General features: G+C 47.6%; 1 protein-coding gene across 1 annotated transcript in view; it reads left to right on the top strand.

Moving 5' to 3' along the window:
- The first annotated feature begins 5,862 nt into the window (after nucleotides 1-5,862).
- The window catches only part of LOC143382664 (NUT family member 2F-like), a 31,081-nt gene continuing 14,318 nt past the window's right edge, over nucleotides 5,863-22,625 (top strand). Inside the window, exons 1-4 of the mRNA XM_076836884.2 lie at nucleotides 5,863-6,032; nucleotides 7,173-7,301; nucleotides 8,342-8,481; nucleotides 9,017-9,333. Coding sequence (XP_076692999.2) covers nucleotides 5,863-6,032; nucleotides 7,173-7,301; nucleotides 8,342-8,481; nucleotides 9,017-9,333 — 756 coding nt within the window. The remainder of the gene's footprint in view (nucleotides 6,033-7,172; nucleotides 7,302-8,341; nucleotides 8,482-9,016; nucleotides 9,334-22,625) is intronic.

The following is a 22,625-nucleotide window of genomic DNA, read 5'->3' as shown; positions in this document are numbered from 1 at the left end:
AGGGTGGAAGAGAGAGCCAACTCCAAGTGGTAGTAGTTCAGTTTATCAGTCGGTTCTCTGCTTCTCAGGCACATATCATAACTGTCTTTCCTGAACTTCTCTGAAAATTGTTTCAGCCAAACTTAATTTTCTGCTTGTCCACCTTGAGACATGTTGGATTCTATAAAAAAGATTATTCAATGTTACTGTAATAGTTAATTCCATGTACTGATTTGGCTAGGCACAAATACCCAGCAGTTTGGGCCAAACACCAGTTAAATGTTACTGTGAAAGTTTTTGTTTTGGGCATGGGGTGGGAATTCCTATATCCACTCAGTGGACTTTGATTAAAACAGATTACCTTTCACTGTCGGGGGGGTCTCATCTACTTCATACATATAAGGCCCCAGGAATCAGACATCAATTGCCATGTCCCTTAAGTATATCTACTAACAGACACCTAAATATTTTTCCTCTTCACAACTATTGCTACTACTTCAAGACAAATACACACACACATACACACACCTGAGGTGGGGTAGTTAATACAAACTCAATACGCAAGTAACTCTCCATAGGTATCTCATCTTCATATACAAGCTCACACACCCCAAATATGAAGAAATAACTCTGTCTTCCCAAATGCAGAAGCCTGCCATCTGCACACCACACAATGAATATATTCATCCTACTGCTCCACAAAATTAGTAACTGACCAGCCTTCACACACTCAAGTACATGTGCATGGGTAATAAAAATGAAATTTATTCAAAATCCCTTGTACCAAAACATGATGTCCAGAATGTACAAATATCCCTCCTCCATTTCCCAACTATAATAATCACATTGCAAGTGCAGAGAAAACTACCCAAATGCCTTCCTTAACATAGCCCATATGCAAACACATATGTATCCAAACTCCCCAGGGTGTGTTCGTGGGAAAACTATATATATATACAAGACCACCACAAGTAAAATATTACAAAAACCAGAGCTGTCTTTCCCTTGATCTCCGATATCCACACAGAACAAGAAGATGACCATCACCACTTCATCTGACCCACACTTCTGAACACATACCACATTCTCGTCAGGCAGTCGAAACAGAGCAAGATCCAAATTACGAATGTACATCAACACATGAGGGACCCCACCACCCCATCAAAGGAACAGCGAAAACAACCAGAGCCCTCTGAACCCCTACTAACCCTCCAGGACCAGTGCAGCGTCTCATGTTCTCACCCAAATAACCACCCCGTGATCTCATGCCTATCAAAACGGATGAAAAACTTCCTGGCACCCAGAAATATCCACAGGGGCCCCCAACAGCCCACCAACGCATAGGTGAGACCATATCATCAACTTCACTGCCACCATATACAAGCACCACAAATTAATAAGACAACATGACTCTCTTTATTGCACACGACTTGTGGTCACCCGGTTCTCCCATCATCATTTAGGTGCTCTGTCCAGACGAGCCCCCCAACAGCCCACCTACGATGGCCCTTCAATCACGGGGTGACTACAGCAGACTCAGCACACTTGGCTCAGTGTGTTCCCTTCTGCAAAGTTGCTAAGGACAGGGAAATAAGCATCCTTCAGCTAACAACCCGGATGCCAGGTGACAGTGTCCCCAACATTCACAGGTTTCAGGCGGAACAAGAAGATGACAGTCACCACTTTGTCAGACACCTACAGGAGCCTCAGACCTGCTGACCAGGACCGCGCTTCTCAGGCACCAAACAGGTGCCCTGGAGCCGGGTTTCACACAGGCTGCAAGGGACATGGATGGAGGATGCTTCCACGTGGGCGCCGCACTGGCCATCTCACCCCTCACTGCCAGGCCTGCTGTGAGGGGCCTGCATCCCTGGGGAGGCAAGGCCGGGCCTGGGCTGCCTGGCGAGGCACAGGGGCCAGAGGAACGGGCAGGGACATAGTGGGAACAGAAGAGGTTCGCGGGTCCAGTACCTAGAGGCTTATGGGACTGAGTCTGGATGCCGCCATGGGAGCCCCGCTGGCCTTGGGAACCTGCTGTCTGTGCTCGCGCCTGTGCCTTTCCCAGCAGGAGCCCCAATGGACGTTGGAGCCTTTGCATGGCAGCCTGTGCGCGCGCCCTTCCATCCAAGCATGTGCTCAGGCGCCAGGGATGCAGGAGGGACACCCGTGGCCCTGCAGGAGGAAGAAATGGGTAGGGAAGCCTGCAAGGTGTCTCTGGCAAGAAGGCTCCCCAAAAAGAGCGTCTGGGCTGGTCCTTCTTTCAGTGGGAGCGCCTGAAATGACAAAGTGATCTTCGCAGTTACAAACTGCTCATGCCTACAGTAGAGGCCACCCTGCTGCAGTCCTTGGAAGCTAAGGAAGCGCTCTACCCTGTGCTCCTTCCCATGGCCAGTTTGCACAAATTGAATTTGACTAGTGTTATCATATGAGCACCTGTGGTCTAGCAGTTTGAAGCAGTGCAAACTGATTGCATGGGTAAGGGCTGAAGCTCAGTGGCAAAGCACTGACCAAGAGTATACAAGGCCCTGAATTCGACCTTGGTTTAGCAAATAGAATTTGCTTTGAAAATCTGGTCTCCAGCATTCATTACAGCGTAGGATTATTTTTTAAAAAATTCAAAAAACCTGTGGAATGAGAACAGAGTTTTTCTGCACTGCATATTTTATATCACTGCTTCAAAAGAAATAACAAGGGAAGAAAGAATGAAAGAAGCTTCTTTTTAGTGCCTGAATATCATGGTTTGCACCCCTCCTGCCATTTATTGAAAAGACTTATAATAAGGTGTTAATATTTCATGAACACCAAAGTGTGTGTTTTGCAAGCCAGGGATGGGAGAAAAAAAAAATCATCACCAACAAAAACAACAAGAAAAAAACACTTTATACATAAAACACAATCCATACCCCACAGTTTTTTAGAGTATTGACTGTGTATACCGGTGATTTTGTGGCTCATGAGAGCCATGCTTCACTGGTCCTGCCCATCATTGGAAGCAAAGACAATTTGGTTGTTGAAAGAGAGGGTCACCTGTCACACCCCTCTCCTGTGGATTTTAGAAACTACTTCAAAATGACCCGGAGGCACACACCACTTGTGTCACCCCTGAATTGCCTGAAGGGAACTCAAAGTTCTTCTATACCTATTAGAGCTCTTCCTGGAATGTCTGCCCAGCCCCCCCCCCCACCCAGGCCAGCTCTCCTTTGCCCCTCCCCCGCTACAGAATGTCTGGATCCAACATTCCACTGTGGTTTACATTTAAACTTTGGCCAGTTTGGCTCAGTTGGACCCTGAGCATCTGTTACAGACAGGTCACTCTCTGGGTCCTGTACTGACGTTTCCCACTGTGGAGACTGTGAGACACTGTGTCAGGTGTCCTGCCTGGCCTTCAGAAGGAGGTGAGCCTGGACAGTCAGGGGTCTGTTATCTGAGGGCAGTCACTCCAAAAACCCTTGGGAGTAAGAATGGAGCACTTACCCTGTGGTCAACTGATTGAACAGAAGTAAGGGAAGGAAAGAGCCTTAGACAATACACTTGACATGGCCCAGGAAGCCCTGGGAAGACTGATACTGCTCATGGGGAGGAGGGCTCCTAAGACCCAGGTCCAGACTAATCCGGGGAAGTACACTGGGTCAGCAGAAAGGAGAGAGGCCACGGGATTGATTCCTTGTAGAATGGACACAGGTCACTGCATGGTTTTTTAGGCAGTCACAGATGGGGTCCCAGTGAGGCCTTCCTGGAGTCAAGATGCTGAGCCCTGTGTCCATTCTTCAGACACATGGAAGCTGCCTGGGATATCATTCTGAGGGGACTGACTGGGAGTCTCAGATCATAAGTGGGCAGGGGTCAGAAGTGTTCTTAGCTAGAAAACTGCCCAATGGGGATCTCAATGACCACAGATGCAGTGCGATATAGTCTCTGTGGGTGAGGCTGCAGGGCACTCCAACTGCCATAGTCCAGGGTCCCTCACAGACTTCCTGCCCAGGAAAACTTCTCCTTCCTTTCAGACAGCAGGTGTCATTGATTCCAGAAGGGCAGGGAACCCAGAAAACCTTAGCCAACATAGATTTGGGCCTCTGGGGGATCTTCTGAATCGTTATCACTTTCACACTCTGTGTGTGTAGCCTCAGCTCATTGTTTTCAAGACAACACAGAAGACTTTTGCTTATCTTCATGGTTTGGTTGGTACTCCATGATAAGGGAGCACATGTGGGGTGTTCTTCATTTTCCAGGATCACGTTTGAAGATGACTGGGTTCTTTTGAAGACAGGAAGGAGAATAGCACACAGTTAGGAAGGGGCTCTACTCATATTGTCATTGGAACTTAGGCAGCTGTCCTGATTGATACATGCAAGTGTTGAAGTGTGGTACACCTCCCATTCTTTGACCTCACTCAGCATAATGTCCTGGTGAACAGGAATGTGCTCCCAACAACCTTGCTACAGGTAGCAGCTGGTGCAGGCCTGAGTCTCTGGGACACTTTCCTTCCCATTATTAGGAGTGCAAAAGAAAAGGACATCAGAATGGCTCTAATTCCCAGGCCCAATAAAAAAATGACCAGTGTCTGTGAAAACCTCTGGAAAACCCCAATCCTCACCATCCCATCAACTTCATAAACCTCAGTAACCTTTGCTGGTCAGCCCAGGAGAGGATCTCCGGGACTCAGTGTCTATCACATAGACCTCTTCCCTGGGAAAGGAGCTCCCTGCATTATGGCAGCAACCAGTGAGCACTAGGATCACAGATGGCCAGGATCTGTCCCCCATTCGTGTTTGGTGTGGGAAGTGCTGGGAGAAGCACCCACATGCTGGGCAGGATGTGCTCCTGGGTGAACTACAGAATTCCTCAGCCTCTAGCTAGGCAGAGATCTAAATCAGGTGTTTCTTGTTTGTGTGTGGATGCCTAGGAATAAAGTGGAGGGGTAGATAAGGAGTATTAGCAAAAGGAAGGCTGAGGAGGTGATGGGGGAATAGGTTTAGAAGCTGTCACCTTCACAAGTGACCCTAAAGTCCCGGCATCTGCCCTGGAGAAGGTCCCTTTCCTGTTGGTGAGAATGAGGAGGAGCATGGTGCCACTGAATAGAGTCAAGTTGATCCATTTCTAGGGAGTCACCTAGGAGGCCAATGGAGTGTCTGAAAAGGATGCACAAGGGGCCTCTCAGAATCAGAAAAAGCTGAGGTGTCACAGTCAACTGGGAATCCTGGTGTACTGAAAATGAGATTTCTCTGGGTAGAACTACGACTAAAGGAACGGAACATGAAATTCACTCAGGGACTTTTGCAAACTGCACAATTTCCCTGCCCAAGGGCCCTGAGCTGTGAGCATTTGTTCGCAGATTTCCACTGAGTAAGAAACTGGGGGTCCTCGATCCTGCTGTCATTTTCCCTCCCCCATTCTCCGCTTTGCTTTGCCTCCACAGCATCTGCATCACGGAGACCAGGCATGAACTTCAATCCTGGTGCCCACATGTCTGCATTCAGGGGCCTACCCTTTCTTCCAGCTGCCCCTGTGCCAACACACCAGCCATTCTGGGAGTTGCCCCTGGCACCAAGGGTGACTGCACCTATCTCCCAGGGTAACCCTCTAGTGCTGTCCACTTACCCTGGACAGTCATATGTGCCAGGGCTGTCCACCTTTGGAAAACATGGGCCACAACTGAGGCCAGTGGGGCCTCCTCATATTCAGAACATTATCCACACTCAGACACCCCTCAACTTGAGGGCCCCAGGGGCCTTCTGTGGGGGTGTGGAGCATCCTGCTCCATTCCTCACAGCACCTTCTGCCCTGAGGACCACTGTACCTGCCTCAGACAGTGGAGGGATTCAAAACTATGGGATCCACTGGCACCTGGGCCTTCGCCCTCCAGCACCACGACCATTTGCCCAGATGGCCCCCATCATGTTCCCAATGAATGCATGCCAATGGCCAGGTACAGTGTACGGGGAGGGCACACTACCCACCTTCCCAGCTGCAGTGCCACTAGATGACTCCAGCAGACCTCCCAGCGTGTATGAGAACTTCCGGCGCTGGCAGCGCTTCAAGACCCTGGTCCGCAGGCACCTTCCTCAGACTCCTGATGTGGAAGCACTTTCCTGCTTCCTCATGTGAGTGTTCTCCTCAGGCTCCCCCTTGAGATCTGTCAGGAGGAAAAGCATGGGTTGGAAAGAGGAGGCTGGGATGTAGGGGAACTGGACGAAAGGTCCTGAGGGTGAGGGGACAAGCTGAGACCAGGGAATGAAACGTGCCTTATGTCCGGTGCCTATCACAGCCCTGTGAGTGCAGGCAATCTTTGTCTCCAATGATCATCACCATCACATGGAGGACTCAAGGTCAGAGGAGGTTCCTGGGGGTAATGTGGGCCAGGAATCGAAGTTGGCTGTCTGACTCCATGCCTCCCCCAGTCATTTCACCTTCCACCATAGACCTGATTGTTCTCAGCACCAGGGACATCCCAACCACAAGTGGGTTTAGTGGTGCTGGCTCCAACACAGAAATCTATGGCTACCCATACACATTGTCATGAAATCCTGATCAGGACCCTCTGGTGATGTCACACTCGAGGGGAAGCTGTCTTTGGATACTGCATGGGCGGGTTCAACTTTTCCCCAGTTTGTAACTGCTCCCAGGCCATTCTGTGCCCTGTCTTCAGTCAGCCTGGGCCACCATGATGCTATGGAAAATTTGTGAAAAAACAAAAAGGCATTCCTTTCCCACAGTTCGTTAGTCAGGATTCCCAGGTAAAGGGTAACTGACCTAAAATCCCATGATTGCTCTCTCTTCTCCTTGCTTGAAAAGACAGCTGGCTCACCTGTGTCCTCACAGTGTCTCCTCCTTCTCCCAGAAGAACACTAATGCCCTCATGAGGCGCCACCCTCAGGATCTCATCTAACCTTCTAAGCACTAAATGCAGTGTCCAGATACCATTCCATTGGGGGTTAGGGCTTCAACAGGTGAATGTTGTGGGATAAAAACATTCATCACATAGTACACCTCAATCATATTTGAGGAATCCAATCACAATCATGCTGGTCAATGCAGCCCTTGGTGTTAAACTTTTGTATAAGTATCCTGGAGTCCCAATGTCAATACTTTGAGTTGAACATCATGGGGCAAATAAAACAAAGGTAGGAAATTAGGTTGTTGGTCTACTGATAAAGGAGGGTGACCTTGTGGACACTGATCCTGATGAATTCCAGCCCAGTGCTTCGGTCTCTGTCCCGACGAGAGCCCACCATGACCATGGAAGAGGGCCTGAGGAAGGGTTTGCAGGAATGGCAGCGCACCAGCAACTTTGATCGGATGGTCTTCTATGAGACTGCAGAAAAGTGAGCCAGTTTTCAAGGCCCAGAGCCTACTGATGGGGGATCATGGTTTGCACAGCAAGGTCTGGTACAGACTGTCACCTACCTATGTTTTGGCTCCGAGGCATCTAGCTCTCCAAATAGTGGCTCCTTCTAGCTTGAGGCCTGGGCATTCTCTCGGCAACAATCCCAGAAACTCCAGGCTCCATACTCTTGATTCCAACTCTGCCTTGAGGTTCAGGGTCAGGATGGGGAGGAGGTACCAGCCCAGCCAGAGGGTCTGCTGCTGCTTTGCTGGCTCTGCAGAGGGGAAAAGTTGCACTAGATTCACTCGGGCCACCTGCCTGGGAACTGGTACCTCTTTCTAGGGTGAGGTCCATTATAACTCATCAAAGTTGCCACTACTTCAACCTGATGTTCCAGAAGAGGGTGGTGGTGGGGAGTGCATTGTCAGGGCCAGCCACCACCTCAGGTGGCCCCAGGACATGTCTCTGGTCCTTACTGCCTTTGCTCTATGTAATCCCAGCCTTTCTAACAAGGGAAGGGAAGAACCCACCCTCCTTGGAAGAAACCCAATGTTCTCAGCTTAGCTTTCACTTCCACATGACCCTGCCTGTAATTTGGTCTCCCAGGTGATCCTTTCAGGGCCCAAGGTCCCAGCCTCGGTACCCCTGAATTGGGTCAGGACCTCTGGTGTTCCCTGATATAAATCACATCCCTGACCAGTTTCTACAACTAAACTGATGATGTCGTTCCTCCTGGCAGAAACAGGAGAGAGCCAGAACAAGGATCAGCTAGGGGCCCTGCCTGGGTCCCCCAGATCTGATTCCCTTAAGGTGCTAGTTGATGTAGTGTTTCCCGAGAACTGTAGTTCTTCCTCTGTAGCAGCTCCCTCCTGTCACTGGCTGGACCTACTCCAGGACGCAACTCCACATTCCTGCCACTAGCTCCTGACTGGTAGCTTAGAATACTCCATCGCCTAGAATCCCACACCAGCACCTGCCTGGTATGGCTAACCTGATTCTCAGCTCAGCCTGTGCCTGCCTTACCCAAATCCCATCAAGGTTCATGGAGTTTGAGGCTGCAGAGGAGATGGAGGATCCAAGGATGCAGTTGTCAGGGGTCTTCCAGTGCCGACCTCCTCCTGCAACTCCGAGGCTGGAAATCCGAAGGCCTCCAGTCCCTGAGGCTGTCCAACAGCCAGGTAGGGTACCCACATTCACACAGTAGTCCATGATAGTGTCCAAACAGTGAAAAAGGCCAAGGCAAGTTGTTGTCCCAAATAAGAACTTTTCCTTCAGTATTGGAGATTCCCTCTTACAAGAAAAAAAAGCCCCTAACACCTGAGGTCCCTGCCACCCAGCTATGAACTGTGTATTGACTGGGCCAAGTACAGATCTCCTTTCTCTCCTTGTCTATCCAAAGAAACAACACAAGATCTGCATGGGACTTGGGTCCTGGTAGGGTAGAATGCATGCAATACCAGTCACTACAAATGTCCTCCCATTTGACTCTCCTAGATGTTGCATCTGGTGCACTATTATATCCCTCGGTTCCTGGGTCAGGTTGTCCTCATGCATGGCATACCAGGTTAGGTCCCCTGAACCCCTGAACCCTGCCTACTACCAAGTGTTTGGGATGAACATGGAATCCTCACTCACACACCACTCTGGTCCTCCCTGTCCTAGTGTGCACCTCCAGAAAGACCAACACTAAGGTATGGTCTGCCCGCTCATTAGCGGCCAAAACCAAGGCACCAGAGACCAAGGTGCCTGAGACAAAGGCACGCAAGTCCAAGGCATGCAGGAACAAGGTGGCCAAGACCAAAGGGCCTGAGAACAAGGCGCCCGAGGAGATCCCACCTGAAGCCATCCAAGAGTACATGGACATCATGGATGAGCTATTCGGGCCTACGAACTTTGCCACGTGGGAGCCCTCCTACTTGTCTACAGAAGAGCTTGCTGCAAACTTGGGAGAGGAAGAACTAGAGCAACAGGATGATTTATACCCAGATCCAAGTCTCATGAGCTATGTTGATGAGAACTTTGTCAACAAGGTGAGCTGGGCCTACAATCTTGGTGTATACAAGGTTTTGGCACTCATGGAATTGAGTTTCCTGGCTTAGAATCTCAGATTTATTGTGCGTGTGTGTGTGTGTGTGTGTGTGTGAGAGAGAGAGAGAGAGAGAGAGAGAGAGAGAGAGAGAGAGAGAGGGAGAAAAAGAGAAAGAGACAGAGAGAGAGAGAGAGAATGTGCATGCACACGTGTGCACTCATACATGGGTGTAGCTGGTACTTGGGATATAACAACCCCATGGTGCAAATGAGCATGGGATTATTATTGCTTCCTCTTTCTCCTAGAAGTCCTCCTGACTTGGGGCCATTTCCTCCCAAGGTCACTCACACTCTCTTCCTTCTCATCCCAGGCAGAGAATATAATTCATCCTCGCTTCCTGCAAGAAATGCTTTCCTCCAAACCATATGTAAATATCTTGGCCCTAACAAAAGAACTGGAGCAGCAGGAAGGACTCACTACTGACCAGGTAGAAAGCAGAAGGAAGGTCTCCCAGTAGACCAGGGGTAGGTGATACAGAAGAGAGGCAAGGACACCTGATAAAGAAGTGCAGGGACACCAGGAATAACAGGGGTTGGGAAGAAACAAGAGGTAGACAAGAAGAAAAGGGCACCAGGTAGAACAAGGAGATAGAGACACGAGGGTTACCAGGGTTTCAGAACAGACACCAAGGCACAGAGCAATACATGGCAGACTATGAGACAAAGGGACACAAGTATACAGGAAAGGGAGTTACCACAGGTGGAGAGGGGAGCAAGGGATAGCAGGTAGATGAGGAAGGCACATTACCTTACTCATGTGGCCCACAGGATGTTATCATTATGCTGTCTGTGATGGCTCCCTGAGTGAGTCTGTTCCAGGATACAGGATGTAGGATGGGAAAAAAAAAAAGGAAAGAGGCATGAGAGCCATGAAAGGGTTCAGGATATCAAGCAGAAAGGAAGCCCAGGAGTGTGGCCAGCAGACACTCAGTGTGTTTTTATGAGACCAAGATGAGTAACAGATCCACTTCCCACTGAAATATGATTGTCCTGATCCCTGTGGCCCATTTCATGCATGAAGAAGAGTTGGCCAGTGCCCATATCCTCCTTCAGCTTGTGAAGAAGCACTTTTGCAGGTGCCTCAAGGTCATGATATGTCCCAACAGGACACAAGAGCTTCCGAGGCAGCTGCAAAACAAGGTGCAGAGAAGCGGAAACATCACACTGATCAAGGGGCCAGCATGGAGGAATGGTCCACAGAGGTGGCTTCCCAGGTCATGAAGAGGAGCAGGACCATCGAGCCAGAGTTGCTGGGTTCAAAGGACACTGCTATCCTCCAAGGCTGTCACGGGTCTTCTTCATTGGGGACCATTCACTCCAACCATCCTCCCCCAAACCGCAGATCCTCCTCCTCAAACCTGGGGAACAAAAGTGTAGTGGGTCCCAGAAAAGCCACTTCTTCTGGGCAGCCACTTAAGACAGCCACTAGCTGCAGTGTGGACGAGGACCTCCAAAGCCTGGATTTCCTCCTTATCTCCCAGCACCGCCTGCTGCCCTGGGAACTGTCCCAGAGCCAGGCCCCTCCAATAGAAACCCTGTGCTCAGGAGATCAAGCAATCCAGGCCCCACCTCCCCAGAGAGGTCTCCTCAGCTCCCACCCTCCTCCAGGTGCCATGGCCATGAAGAGTGCTCTCACTGGACGCACATGCTTCATGAAAAACACACCCTGCACTGGGCCTCCCCTCCAGGTCACTGGAGGGCAAGATGTGGATCTGGAGCTGGCTAAAACCTCACAGCCTCTGAAGAGGAAGTGCACATCATCAGGCAACCTAAAGAAGAAGAGGCCCTGAGGACAGTCCTGTTGACCAGTGGCCTCTGGGGTGTCTGCCCCTCAGGCAAGATCTCACCTTGCTTCATTCTGTTTTGGAAGGTCCAAAGGTTCTTCATCACATAGGACACTTCCTGTGGGTTCTCAGAAAAATGAAGGGAGTGGGAGGGTATAGTAAATGTAGAAAGAGGGTAGGGGGAGGTACTGAGAGGGGAGGGTCACAATGTTCAATCCTGGGTGGGAAGCTGTACCTTGTTTGACTGTAACTGGGAATAAAGGCACTTTGGTAGGAAAAAAAAAATCTCCAGCTTCTGCCTTCTGCCATGTTTTCTGTGCACCTCCATGCAGTGAGAACTGAGAGGTGATAACTGGGGTTGCTAGGACCCAGGGTGCACAGGTGTCCATTTATTGGGTCTTGTTTCCAGATTTAGATGAGTCCTCCCCCTAATCCTGGGAGAAAACAGACAAGATTCCAAAACCCAACTCATCACCCCATGGGAAATGCCTCTCTTGGTTTAGGGGATCTTCTCTGTGTATCCCTCCATGATCTTTGGCTGTTAAACATCTCCCTTACCAATCATCTGAGGGCCTGCTATGAAGAGAAATAACAATGAGGCAAAGCACATCTCCCTTGGTATTCACAGTTCTGAGGTCTGAGGAGGAACTGGTGGCTCTCAGATCTTAGTGGTACTAGTTCTGAGATTGAATGTCAGGGACCCTCAGCTCCTAATGATCGAAACTGCCATGTTGCCTTCATGGGATCAGTAGCCAGCCACTTCCATCAGTTCCCTGGAGATCATCTGACAACTGCACCTAGCAGTGCCTGCAGTTCTCCACTGCTTTTGATTTAAAAGGTGAACTCAGGCATGCACAGTGTCCTTCCAAGATACCCATAGTATGTCTGCTTAGGCATGGTTAGGGCAGGGGCTCCTTGCACTCCACACTAAGGACCATTGAAGGGTCCCAAAGGGTTGAGTCCTGTTGAGCACTGCAGATTGGAGTCATCTGGGGAGGACCTGCTATGGAAGCAAAACACTCTGAGTGACTGTGAGGCATTTGTGGCAGCCAAGGCCACCACAGACAGGGGCACAATTTTTTATCAATTTATTGAGAACATTGGGCCCTTCTGTCTCATTTAGATGGAGAGCTGCTTTTGAGCCTTCAAGCCCCTGTGCAATTAAATAAATTCTAGAAATAAGCCTGGAAACAATTTTTTTCTAGACAGCTTCTTTCTCCACTCAAGAATGATGATGGATAATATTATTCAACTGATCCCCAATATGGCTGTGGTCTTCCTGTGTAGGCTTCCTGATGAGAAGACAAGGCCGACCTTTATACCTCTCCCCCCTACAGTTCTGACCGCAACTCACTAGGGACCCAGCAGGCTGCAAGTCCTGACTTCATCCCAAGACAGACCCACCCCCCACTCATGCAGTGCTCTGACCCTCCCATATGTAGTATTGGCCCCACCCTGACCCCAGCCTGACCAATACTGAGTGTGACTGGCCCAAATGTAATGTAATCCAGTTCTCCTACAAATCAATGAGGAAAAAAGAAGGCTACACATCACATGGTTTGCCAATCAACAAAATGTGGAAGTTTACCAAGGAGAATACTTAAATAGCAAGGAGCCCAAATTTTAGTGCCATTTGTGAGATGAAGTAATGGCGTGACTTCAGACATGCACAAAAGTGATTGGAAGTGAAGTCGTTTGTGGTCTGTCATGTGCAATCAAACTCCATGGTTCTTCATAGGGCCCAGGTTTCATGCCATCAGAATCAGGGTCACAAATTTTTATCAAGTACCTATTGACAACTTTGAGCCCCCCTGTCTCAGTTGGATAGAGACCTGCTTTTGAGCCTTCAGGCCCCTCTGACATTAATCAGGTTTCTAGAAGTAAGCCTGGAAATAGTGTTTCTGAAGACAGCTTCGTTCTCCTCTACTGAGTGATGCTGGAGAGTGGGGATGGATGGAAAAGTGTGGCATGGAGAAAGGAGGCTGGGATGTAGGAAAACTAGAGGGAACATCCTGAGGGTGGAGGGATAAGCTGAGAGACCTACATTCCCAGCCCAGTTCATCACACCAGGGGAGGAAATGGGCCTTATCTCAGGTGCCCATCACAATCCTGTGAGTGCAGCAACCTTGGTGCTCAATGAGCATCACCATCACTCAGGGGATGTAAGGTCACAGGAGGTTCCTGGAAGTAATGTGAGCCAGGATTTAGAATTGGTTCTCTGACTCCATATGATTGTCCCTCACTCAGTATTTTCACCTTCTTGCATTGATCTGATTGTTCATGGCAGACAACACCACAGCTAGTGTCGGAGATACGGGGGGAGGCACCTGTATTGATCTCTCTGGACACCCAAACACATTGTTCCGAGGAATTTCTGTTTAGGATATTGAGGTGGTGCAGAATACATGAGTGAGTACTCATTCCATTTGAATCCTCCGTGGACATGTACATCATTGTCTCAGGCTTTAACCCTGCTCCCAGGGCACTCTGTACTCTGTCTCACTCAAATAAGGCTGCCATATGTACTGCTAGAGAATGGGAAGTTGAAACCACAGGCATTCATCTCTCACAGTTCTGAATTTGGGAAACCCCAGAAAGATGGTGTGAGATTTAATGTCCAGTGAGTTTTCCCCTCCAGGCTTGAGAAAATGGCTACCTTGCCTGTGACCTCCTAGGGCTAAGAGAGCTTTAGCATCCCTTCCTTTTTCTAGAAGGGCACTAGTACTATCATAGGAAATCTACCCTGATGACATCATTAAAATCTTAAGAGCCACTGAAGCCACCATCTCATGGAGGTTAGGGCATTCACTCATGCATTCTGCAGGCCAAAACTTTCAGGTCACAATACACAAAAACATCAAGAACTCAAGAGAAATCAGATTCCAGTATAGTACTTGATGTTCTCTCTAGTATATAGAGCATGTCCTGGATGCAGGGAGCCCACATGGGGTGGTCAAAGTGACTGAACAGAAGAGGCAAAGGCAAGGCCTGTTTTGGGTCAGGTCAACTTGCAGTGAAGTGTGGGTTTTGGATTGTGACTGATCCTGATGAACCCAGGCCAGTGCTTTGGCCCCTATCTGGACTGGAGCCTACCATGAATCTGGAGGAGGGATTGTGGAGGGCTCTTCAGGAATGTCAATGCATACCTTTGATCAGATGATTTTTGAAAGGGCAGAAAAGTGTGTCAGATCTCTGGGGCTAGGCCTAAGTGCTAGGGAACGTGCGTTGAACAGCTGGCTCTGTTGGAGCTTATCACCCAGCCAGGAAGGGCATCTGCCACCACAGAGAAAACCACTGATTGCTTACATCTCCAAGCATTACTTCCCTCTACCTGGAGTGCTAGACACTCTCTAATAGTTCCAGAAGCTCTGGCCTCAATGTTCTTAGTTCCACCACTGCCTGGATGTTCAGGGTTAGGGTGGAGGGCAGTAACCAGGCAAGCTCAGGGGGTGTCCACCATCAGTGAGGTCTGTTCACAGGGTACAAGTTTCACTACCTTGGGGTTGGCCAACCACCTGGAAAATAAACCATCTTCTAGCATATGGATCACCCCTGCTCATGAACAATGCCACAATAACACCCTGATGTTTCAGAAAGATTTAGAGTTCGAAAGACATGATCATGGAATGCCAGTGTCTCAGATGCCCCAAGCACACACCTCTGGCATCATAATTCATGTAATTCTCACTATTCAAACAAATGAAATACAGCCCTCTTTGGAAGGTGGGTTGGGGTGGGAACCCAGGTGTTCCACTACATTCAGCACAGCTTGGACTTTCACATGACCTTTCCTGAGTCTTGGGTTCTTGGTATATAGTCCTAACCCCACCATTAATAGAGAGAGAGTTGTCTTCCATAAATCATATCTTTGACCAGATGCTGATGCTTGACTTTTCTGCGTGGTTCAGGGCAGGGACATGAGAAGCCTGGAATAAGTGTGGGAGGATCTTAAAGGAATGTTCCTGGTTCACTAAGGACCACATGGTTCTCTTCAGGTGCTAAGTGATGTCAGGAGCACTCAGAATGGTTTCTGCATTGGGAAATAATCCCTCCTGGGACCAGCCCATCCCATGGTCTGAGCACTACTCCCCATGCCTGCTACCAGCTCCTCATTGCTATGAAGCTACAGCTTGAGTTTTCCAAAAAGAAATCTTTTTTTAAAATAATCCTATGTCTTGCATACCTGTCAGGTTTGTGGATTTTGAGGCGGAAGAGATAGAGGACCCAAAGCTTCAGTTGATGATAGATTCCAGTGTCAGACACATCCAATCCCATAGAGGCTCAATCTTCCACATTCTCCAGTCTTTGAGATTGTGCAGCAAGAGAGAGCTAAACACATTCCCATAAAAATTTATGATTAAAAAAGTGGTGATAATGGGGTGTGATAGCACACATGTGAACATTTTTTCAGAATAGGGCACTTCTCTTGCCAGTGGAACAGCCCCTGAGCATTTGGGATTCCAGATGCCCTTGGATTTGAAGTGGATATAGCCTATTCCAAGGTGCTATCTTCTCTCCCCCTGCCTATGTAAAGAGTCAACACACCGTCTGCCTAGGACATGAGTCCATGTGGCCCAAGTATATCGAATATGGGTATCTCAAAATGTCCTCCCACATGACATACATTGTCCCACTGGTGCAGAGTCTCCTCTAATGGTTCCTGATGTCAGAATGTGCAGGGCCATCCTGGACCAGAGTAGATCCCTTAAACACTTTCTTTCACTGAATGGATGGAGCACAGCTAGAACAACCATGTACGCATCAGCCTCTTACCCTCTGTCCTAGTGTGAACCTCCAGAAAGACTGGCCCTGAGGCTCACCCACCAGAAGTCTAATACTGCAGGTATCCAGAGACCAAAATTCCTGACTAGATCACACTTGAAGTCATAACTGTATAGATGGACATCATGAACATCTGGTGGGGTTTCCCAACTTCACCATGTGGATAGGCCCACATTTGGCCATAGACAAGTCCATGGGAAACCTGGAAGACAATGAAATGGAGTGACATCTAAAAGGGGACAATTTGTATCAAGATCTAAATCTCCTGCCCTAGACTGATGAGCTGTGCTCCAAGAGGACTTTTTCACCAAGGTGGGCTGGGCTGGGAAACCAGGTGTCTACAAGACTTTGGGAATGTCAGCCTGGACTCATGGAATTATGTTTTATTCTTTACATTCTCAGCACTGTTTGTCTGGTGGGTGGGGTAGCTCATGGTCTTGACTTAGCAACTCCATGGTGTGAACCAGAAGACACCATCCATGCTTCCTACAAGTCCCAGAGGTGTCTTGGGCTTGGGGACCCTTCCTACCAAGGCCACACACAATTTCTTCTTCTCCAGGCGCAGGCTTCAATTTCCACACCCCCATTTCTTGGAAGTGTTGCTTTTCATAGGACTACACATGGATATCTTGACCTTAACCAAAGAGCTGGACCAGGGGGAAGGACTCACCCAGCAGAATGGCCATCAGAACTTCAGTCTGACACCAAGACAGGTGATACCTCCCGTTCATTTTTACACATCCCCCACGTCCCTCTGTCTACCCTGATACCCAATACAGACTGAGCATGGGCCATTTCTGTTCTGTAGCTGGTGAAAATGCAACTATTGCCCTCAAAGTAGAAATGATCAGTGTAGGTGCCTGAAAGTTATGTTGTACCCCGACTATAGTGCTTCGAAATCAACTGCCAGCCAAGGTATAGAGGGACATAGTGATAGCACTGAACATGAGTCCTATATCGAGATCTGGCCCACCAGGTGTCACATAACCCTAGGTCCTATAATGAAAGCACACTGGTATCTTCCTGCACTGTTGTGAGTCTTCCTCAATGGGTCCCATCCAGTCCTCAACTCTACCCTGGACCACAGAATCTCTTCTCTAAGCCTGGGTCAGTGAAGGGCAGTGAGTCCCAGCAGAACTTCTCCTACAGGAGCCACATGAGAAAGCAGATGTGTTTAGTGAGGACAACCATGACCCTCCATACCCCGAACATCCTCCTGGCTTCCCAGCACCTTCTGCTGTGCTGCAACTGTCCCAGACCCAGGACTTCACAAAGGCCCCTTCATCCCTGGAGGCTGAGCACTACAGGCTCCTCTGCCCAAAAGAAGAGTCCTCATCTCTATCCCCCTCCTGATGCCAATCTATGAAGTGAACTACAGATTGACACCCAATGCATGCAGGAAAGACACCCTATTCTGGGTCTCATCTCCAGGTCTCTGGAAAGAAACATATGGCTCTGGGGCTGATTCCTATTGCCCAGCATCTGAGAGGAATGTCAGTCATCAGACCCCAGAGAAAGAAGAAGAGGCATTGAAGACAGTAGGTAGGATAGGTATCGGGTGAGCCAACCTCTCAGGCAGGGTCTTGGTGAGATCTCACCTTCACTACATCCTGCAACACAAGGGGCAAAGATCCTTGTCATTCAGAACTGATCCTGCTAGTCCTCAGGAAAGGGAGGGCAAGGAGAGGGCCCTGGGAATGTAGGAGGAAGGCCAAAGGTGGGAACTGGGAAGGGAGAAGGAGAGAGGTGCATACCTGGGGCAAAGCTACACATGGCGGGAGTTGACTGTCAAGAGTGAAGAAAAAGCATTTAGTAGAGAAATGTTCTCATGGCTGCTGCCTTCTGCTGTGGTGTCTGTGCTACTCTGTGGGGTGAGGACTGAAAGGAGGAGGTATCTGCAGATTCCATTCCTCAGGGTGCACAGATGCAGGGCCAAGCCCTTGCCTCCATATTTAGGCTGCACCTTCCACTGATGCTGGAAGAAAAACAGAACAAAAGCTTAACAGAAACCCAGTCATTATGTTGTTTACATAGCCTCAGTCACTTTAAGGGGCCTTCTCTGTACATCCCTTCATGAACTGTGTCCCATAACCATCTCTGTTACCAATTGGCTGAGGATTCAAACATCCATCTTGAGAGCATCCACAAATAGGAAAAGTGCACCTCCCTTAATATTATCCGTTCTGAGTTTCCAGGGCCAACATATCCCAGATCTTAGCATTCACAGCCCTAAGAGTGAATGACAGTGACCCTCAGTGTCCAGTGAGAGCAGCTCTGCCATTGTGTTCCTGACAGGAGGAGCGAGTAGCTACTGAGAGTTCCCTGGAACTCTTTCAACAACCAGACCCAGTAGCTCTTAGCAGCTCTCCATTGCTCTCTGTCATTCTCTTTCATAACTGTCCTCAGGGTGACCTTCCAGGTCTGCTTTCAGTGCCAGCAGCCTTTCCTGTAACCAGTTCTTAGTAAAATCAGCTCTACCTGCTCTACTTGAGATAAAAGGCATGCATAGGTTGAATATAACAATGTACTTGAGGCCTCAGTAGGAGTTATGCTGCACCACAAGGGTAAGTGTTACAGGCACTTTTTGCATAAGGAGATTGGGAAGGAAGCTCATTTACTTAAAAAGAAAAACAAGGTGGGCTCAAGCACACACAGTATCCTTCCAGGAAACCATGGGACTTCCCTGAGGTATGGGTAGGAAGAGGCTCCTCATACAGCAGACCGAAAAAGGATAACGAGATTCAAAATGGTGGTATCATTGAAAGAGATTGAAGGATGGAGTGATCTCAAATATACTTTGACCAAATATAATTCTAGGTCACAGTGACATAATTGGGTCAGCCATGAATGTCAAAGACAGGGAAACCAATGTTTTTCTTTCCTTTTTGTATTTTTGGTGGTACAGGTTATTGAACTCTGGACCTCACACATGCTAGGCAAGTATTTTATCACTGTGACACAACCCAAGCCCCAAAAGTTTTCTTTAAATGCCTCTTGGAAAGTGTTGGCCCTTTCTCTTCTGTCTCATGTAAGAGAGATGTTTGGAGCCTTCCGTCTTTTAAACCATCGTAGAATTTTCTAGAATTGGCAATGGGGATGGCATTTTACTTAGATAGCTTATTTCTGATCCTTTGGAAGACGCTAGATATCCAGGCTGAACAAATATTCAGCATCACAAAGGGCTTCCTGCATAGGTGGACAAGGCTTGGTTTCCAGGGAAAGAAGTCATGGCCCCCTTTGAAACTTCAGCTAACAACACAGTCAAGATACATTCTGCCTGTTGTCATTACTCCCCAGATGGCAAGCCAGACAGGCATCCTACAGATCACTGATAACAATTTTAGAAAACAGGGGAGTGATGGACCACCTACGTTGGAGCATCATTCAAGAACTGAGGTGAGCTGGGGCAAGCTGATCCATCACCCTGCAAGATCCCCACCTACACACATGGGTGATGGCCACTGCAGAAGCACACTGTACACAGGCCCTGAAGTTCCTGACACACCACTAAGCATGCACAATTCAATGACTCAAATTCTTTTTTCCCAAAGCATACAGTAAATGAAAGTGAAGAAATACAGAGTGAGATTGGGGCTAACTCATAGTGTTAGTGCTTTTCCAAATGCCAGTTAGCATAAATTGGGACCAATAGCATTTGTCTTTTTCCAGAGCCTTACCAGCATAAGCTTGGACACATCACAGTGATGCAAGGGCAATATAAACCCCTAGACTAGCACACTTGGTCAGAGAAAGCCAGCTATCAGGTCCCCTCTTGCACTGCAGGAGTTCGATACATGTTCTTCAATAAATCCTACTGTTACACTCACTCTTCCTGGTCTGCAGAGTTCATTCTTTGAATTTGCAAGAAAGATGCCAGGAAAAGGAATTGATGGCGAGCCACTGGGTTCTGCATTTACATAGAAGTGTGTAACCCACCTTTGAGAGGAGCACAAATTCTTAGCTGCAGAAAACTGCACTTCACAGAGACTTAACCTGCCAGCGGAAGCAGAAAAAACCCAGTTTCACCTGCTAACAGGGGTAGAAAATCAAGATTCTTCTTTCTGTGCCCAAATTGGGGCTTCTATGGAGGGTGACTGAAATGGAGCAACAAACTGTCTCCTTCATTTCTGGAGTTCTATACTCCTTTTAGAAATAACTCTCTCTTTCAAAAATAATTAATGTCTGTCACCCATCTAAAATTCAGTAGAGCACCCGCTAGTCTGAAGCCACAAGTGTCAGACTTACTGGAGGAGGCTTGTTCAATATCTTTTGTCACTAAAGTAGGAATGTTGGTCAAGCTCAGCTTCAACCTCTCTCTGAGGAATACAACAGATCAATGGATCCATTAAGTGTTTGCTTTTTTTCCACTTTAAGACTGACTGGACTCAATGGTGGGAAGGGGTCCCTTACCTGGTGTATCTTGGATCCTAACACAATGTCTTAGTCTGATCCAAGGTCTTTGAAAAACAGTAAGACACTAATCCCCAGAGGGTGAGCCACATTGTCTATTGCTCCAGTTTTCTTCCCTTCTTTTCCTTTCTGTGTCTCTCTCACACATGCGCTGTAAACATCATGTAGATTCTGATTTCTTATACTCATTTCAACCCCAATTGTTTCAATAGAACACATGAATGAGGTTTTGAGGAATTTTCAATCCTTAGTGCACCTGTTAGGACCCAAATCCCATGCTGTCTCTGGTGAGCTTCACTCAGGAGCAAGGTCCCATTCTCTGGGTTTCCAAACCCTGCCTGTTCAGAGAAGAACCCTGCCAGTTCATCCTTCTCCTAGTCTAGACTTCAGATAACTTTGCCTCCACCAGGGGAGAGAGCCAAGAAACTTTTTTTTTCCCCACAGCATGGAGGGGATTCTGGTGCTCAGAACCCAGGAAGAAGGAGACACAGCATGACAATCCACAATTCAAAGTCTCTTAAACCATATTAGATTTCATGTTTGTGCTAATACAACAGGAATTTAAGGGCCCTAAGAATGAGTATGATAACAAATATATTAGGAAAGACTAGAATCTCCTTTAGGGCACTTAACCTAGAGGGACATGGCTCTCTTTTAGCATAATAACTAGGTTCCTCAAGGACATGTAACTCTGTGTATACTGCCTCCACATTGTATGGCAAAACAGTACAGAAAAACAGAAGATCACTCCTTTTAAGAGGGAAATGACACAGGAAAGGAATTTTGAATAATGCATTGGTCAGCACAACTAATATGTTATGAAGGCCTCAGAATGTGGTCACACATGTCTTGAGGATCATAGTACTTTGTGGTGCTAAGAGAAACTACTCCACCTAGCAGGATTCAAAGGGTGGTCATCCATGGCTTTCAGGTCCACATGGCACTGAGGGATACCTCAATATGACAATGGAGGGATGCCCAAGGAGGTCTTCTTCCCCTTTGTCTTTTAGATGGGTTATACTCCACCTGGCACCCGACTCCTGAAGAAGTATTTTGAAACATTGGTATTTCTTTGACACTCAGACCCTAATGAAGTGTCTGGTATTTTTCTGAGCCCAATCTTGGCCTGAATACCACCTGGAGGATGTGGAAAAAATAGCCTCCTGAGGCAAGTATAAACTGTAATCCAGTTTACACTTAAACATAAATTGTAAAAGGGAGAAAAAAGTGGCCAGGTACCCTATACATAACAAGCTTTTTTTCCTTCTTCCTGAAGACACAACCCAAAATTATGCAACCAATGTAAATTAGATTCTTCACCTTTGGCTACACTAAAAAAATGCAATCCAAAGATTCTCAAGCTATATTAGCACCAATGTTTTCAGCAAATAGAATAGAACTTTACTGGCTCTAAGTATGAGTATAATGGCAAATATAACAGGAAAGGCTAAAATGGAAAGCAGTTTCTCTTAGAGAAGGATCAAATACAGAAAAGCCTTTTTCTAAGCACTTATACCCTCCTTACTCAGGGTTTGCCAACAGAGCCCCAACATCCTGAGGAAATAGAAAATCAGGAGGAATGCACTTCAGCTCCTTCCTATACCTACAAGTCATAGGAAAGAGTCCCAAAAGACTCATTATAATACACGTCACTTTTCTCTGCAAGACTTGAGAAAAATTAAGAGTGACGTAGAAAGATTCCAGGATGACCTTGATAAATATACAGAGATATTTTATGGCATTAACCAAATTTGGACCTACCTTGGAAAGACATAATGATGTTAATGAACCAAATTCTCTCTAGCACTGAACACTAGGATGCTTTATGGGTGGCTGAATCCTCTGGGGATGAATGATATATAGTGCAAGTCCCAGGAGGCCTTCTCCTTCTAACCGAAATGGACTCAGAAGAAACATAGCCAACAAAGCAATAGGCAGTTCTCTAGGAGGATCAAAAATGGGATACAGATGGTCACATGGGGCAATGGAAGGGAAAGTACTTTCAGAATTGTGTGGTACAGGGCTTTAGGAAAACCCATACTAAATCTCCAAATTATTCCAAACAATCTGGAGAATGCAGAAACTTCCACAAACATTTCAGAAAACCTCAGGGAAGCATTAATGAAATATACCACAATGTCCCCTGTTTCCCCAGCATAACAACCTGAAAAACAAATTCATAACTCAATCATTAGGAAAAAATTACAAAATCAACTGCAAAACGGAGACAACACTTTAGATAGTCTCTTAAAAAATGC

This window comes from Callospermophilus lateralis, chromosome 17 (genome assembly GCF_048772815.1).
Source record: "Callospermophilus lateralis isolate mCalLat2 chromosome 17, mCalLat2.hap1, whole genome shotgun sequence".
NCBI lineage: Eukaryota > Metazoa > Chordata > Mammalia > Rodentia > Sciuridae > Callospermophilus > Callospermophilus lateralis.
Note: the sequence above shows the minus strand (reverse complement) of the source record. Positions and strands in the feature narration are given on the sequence as shown.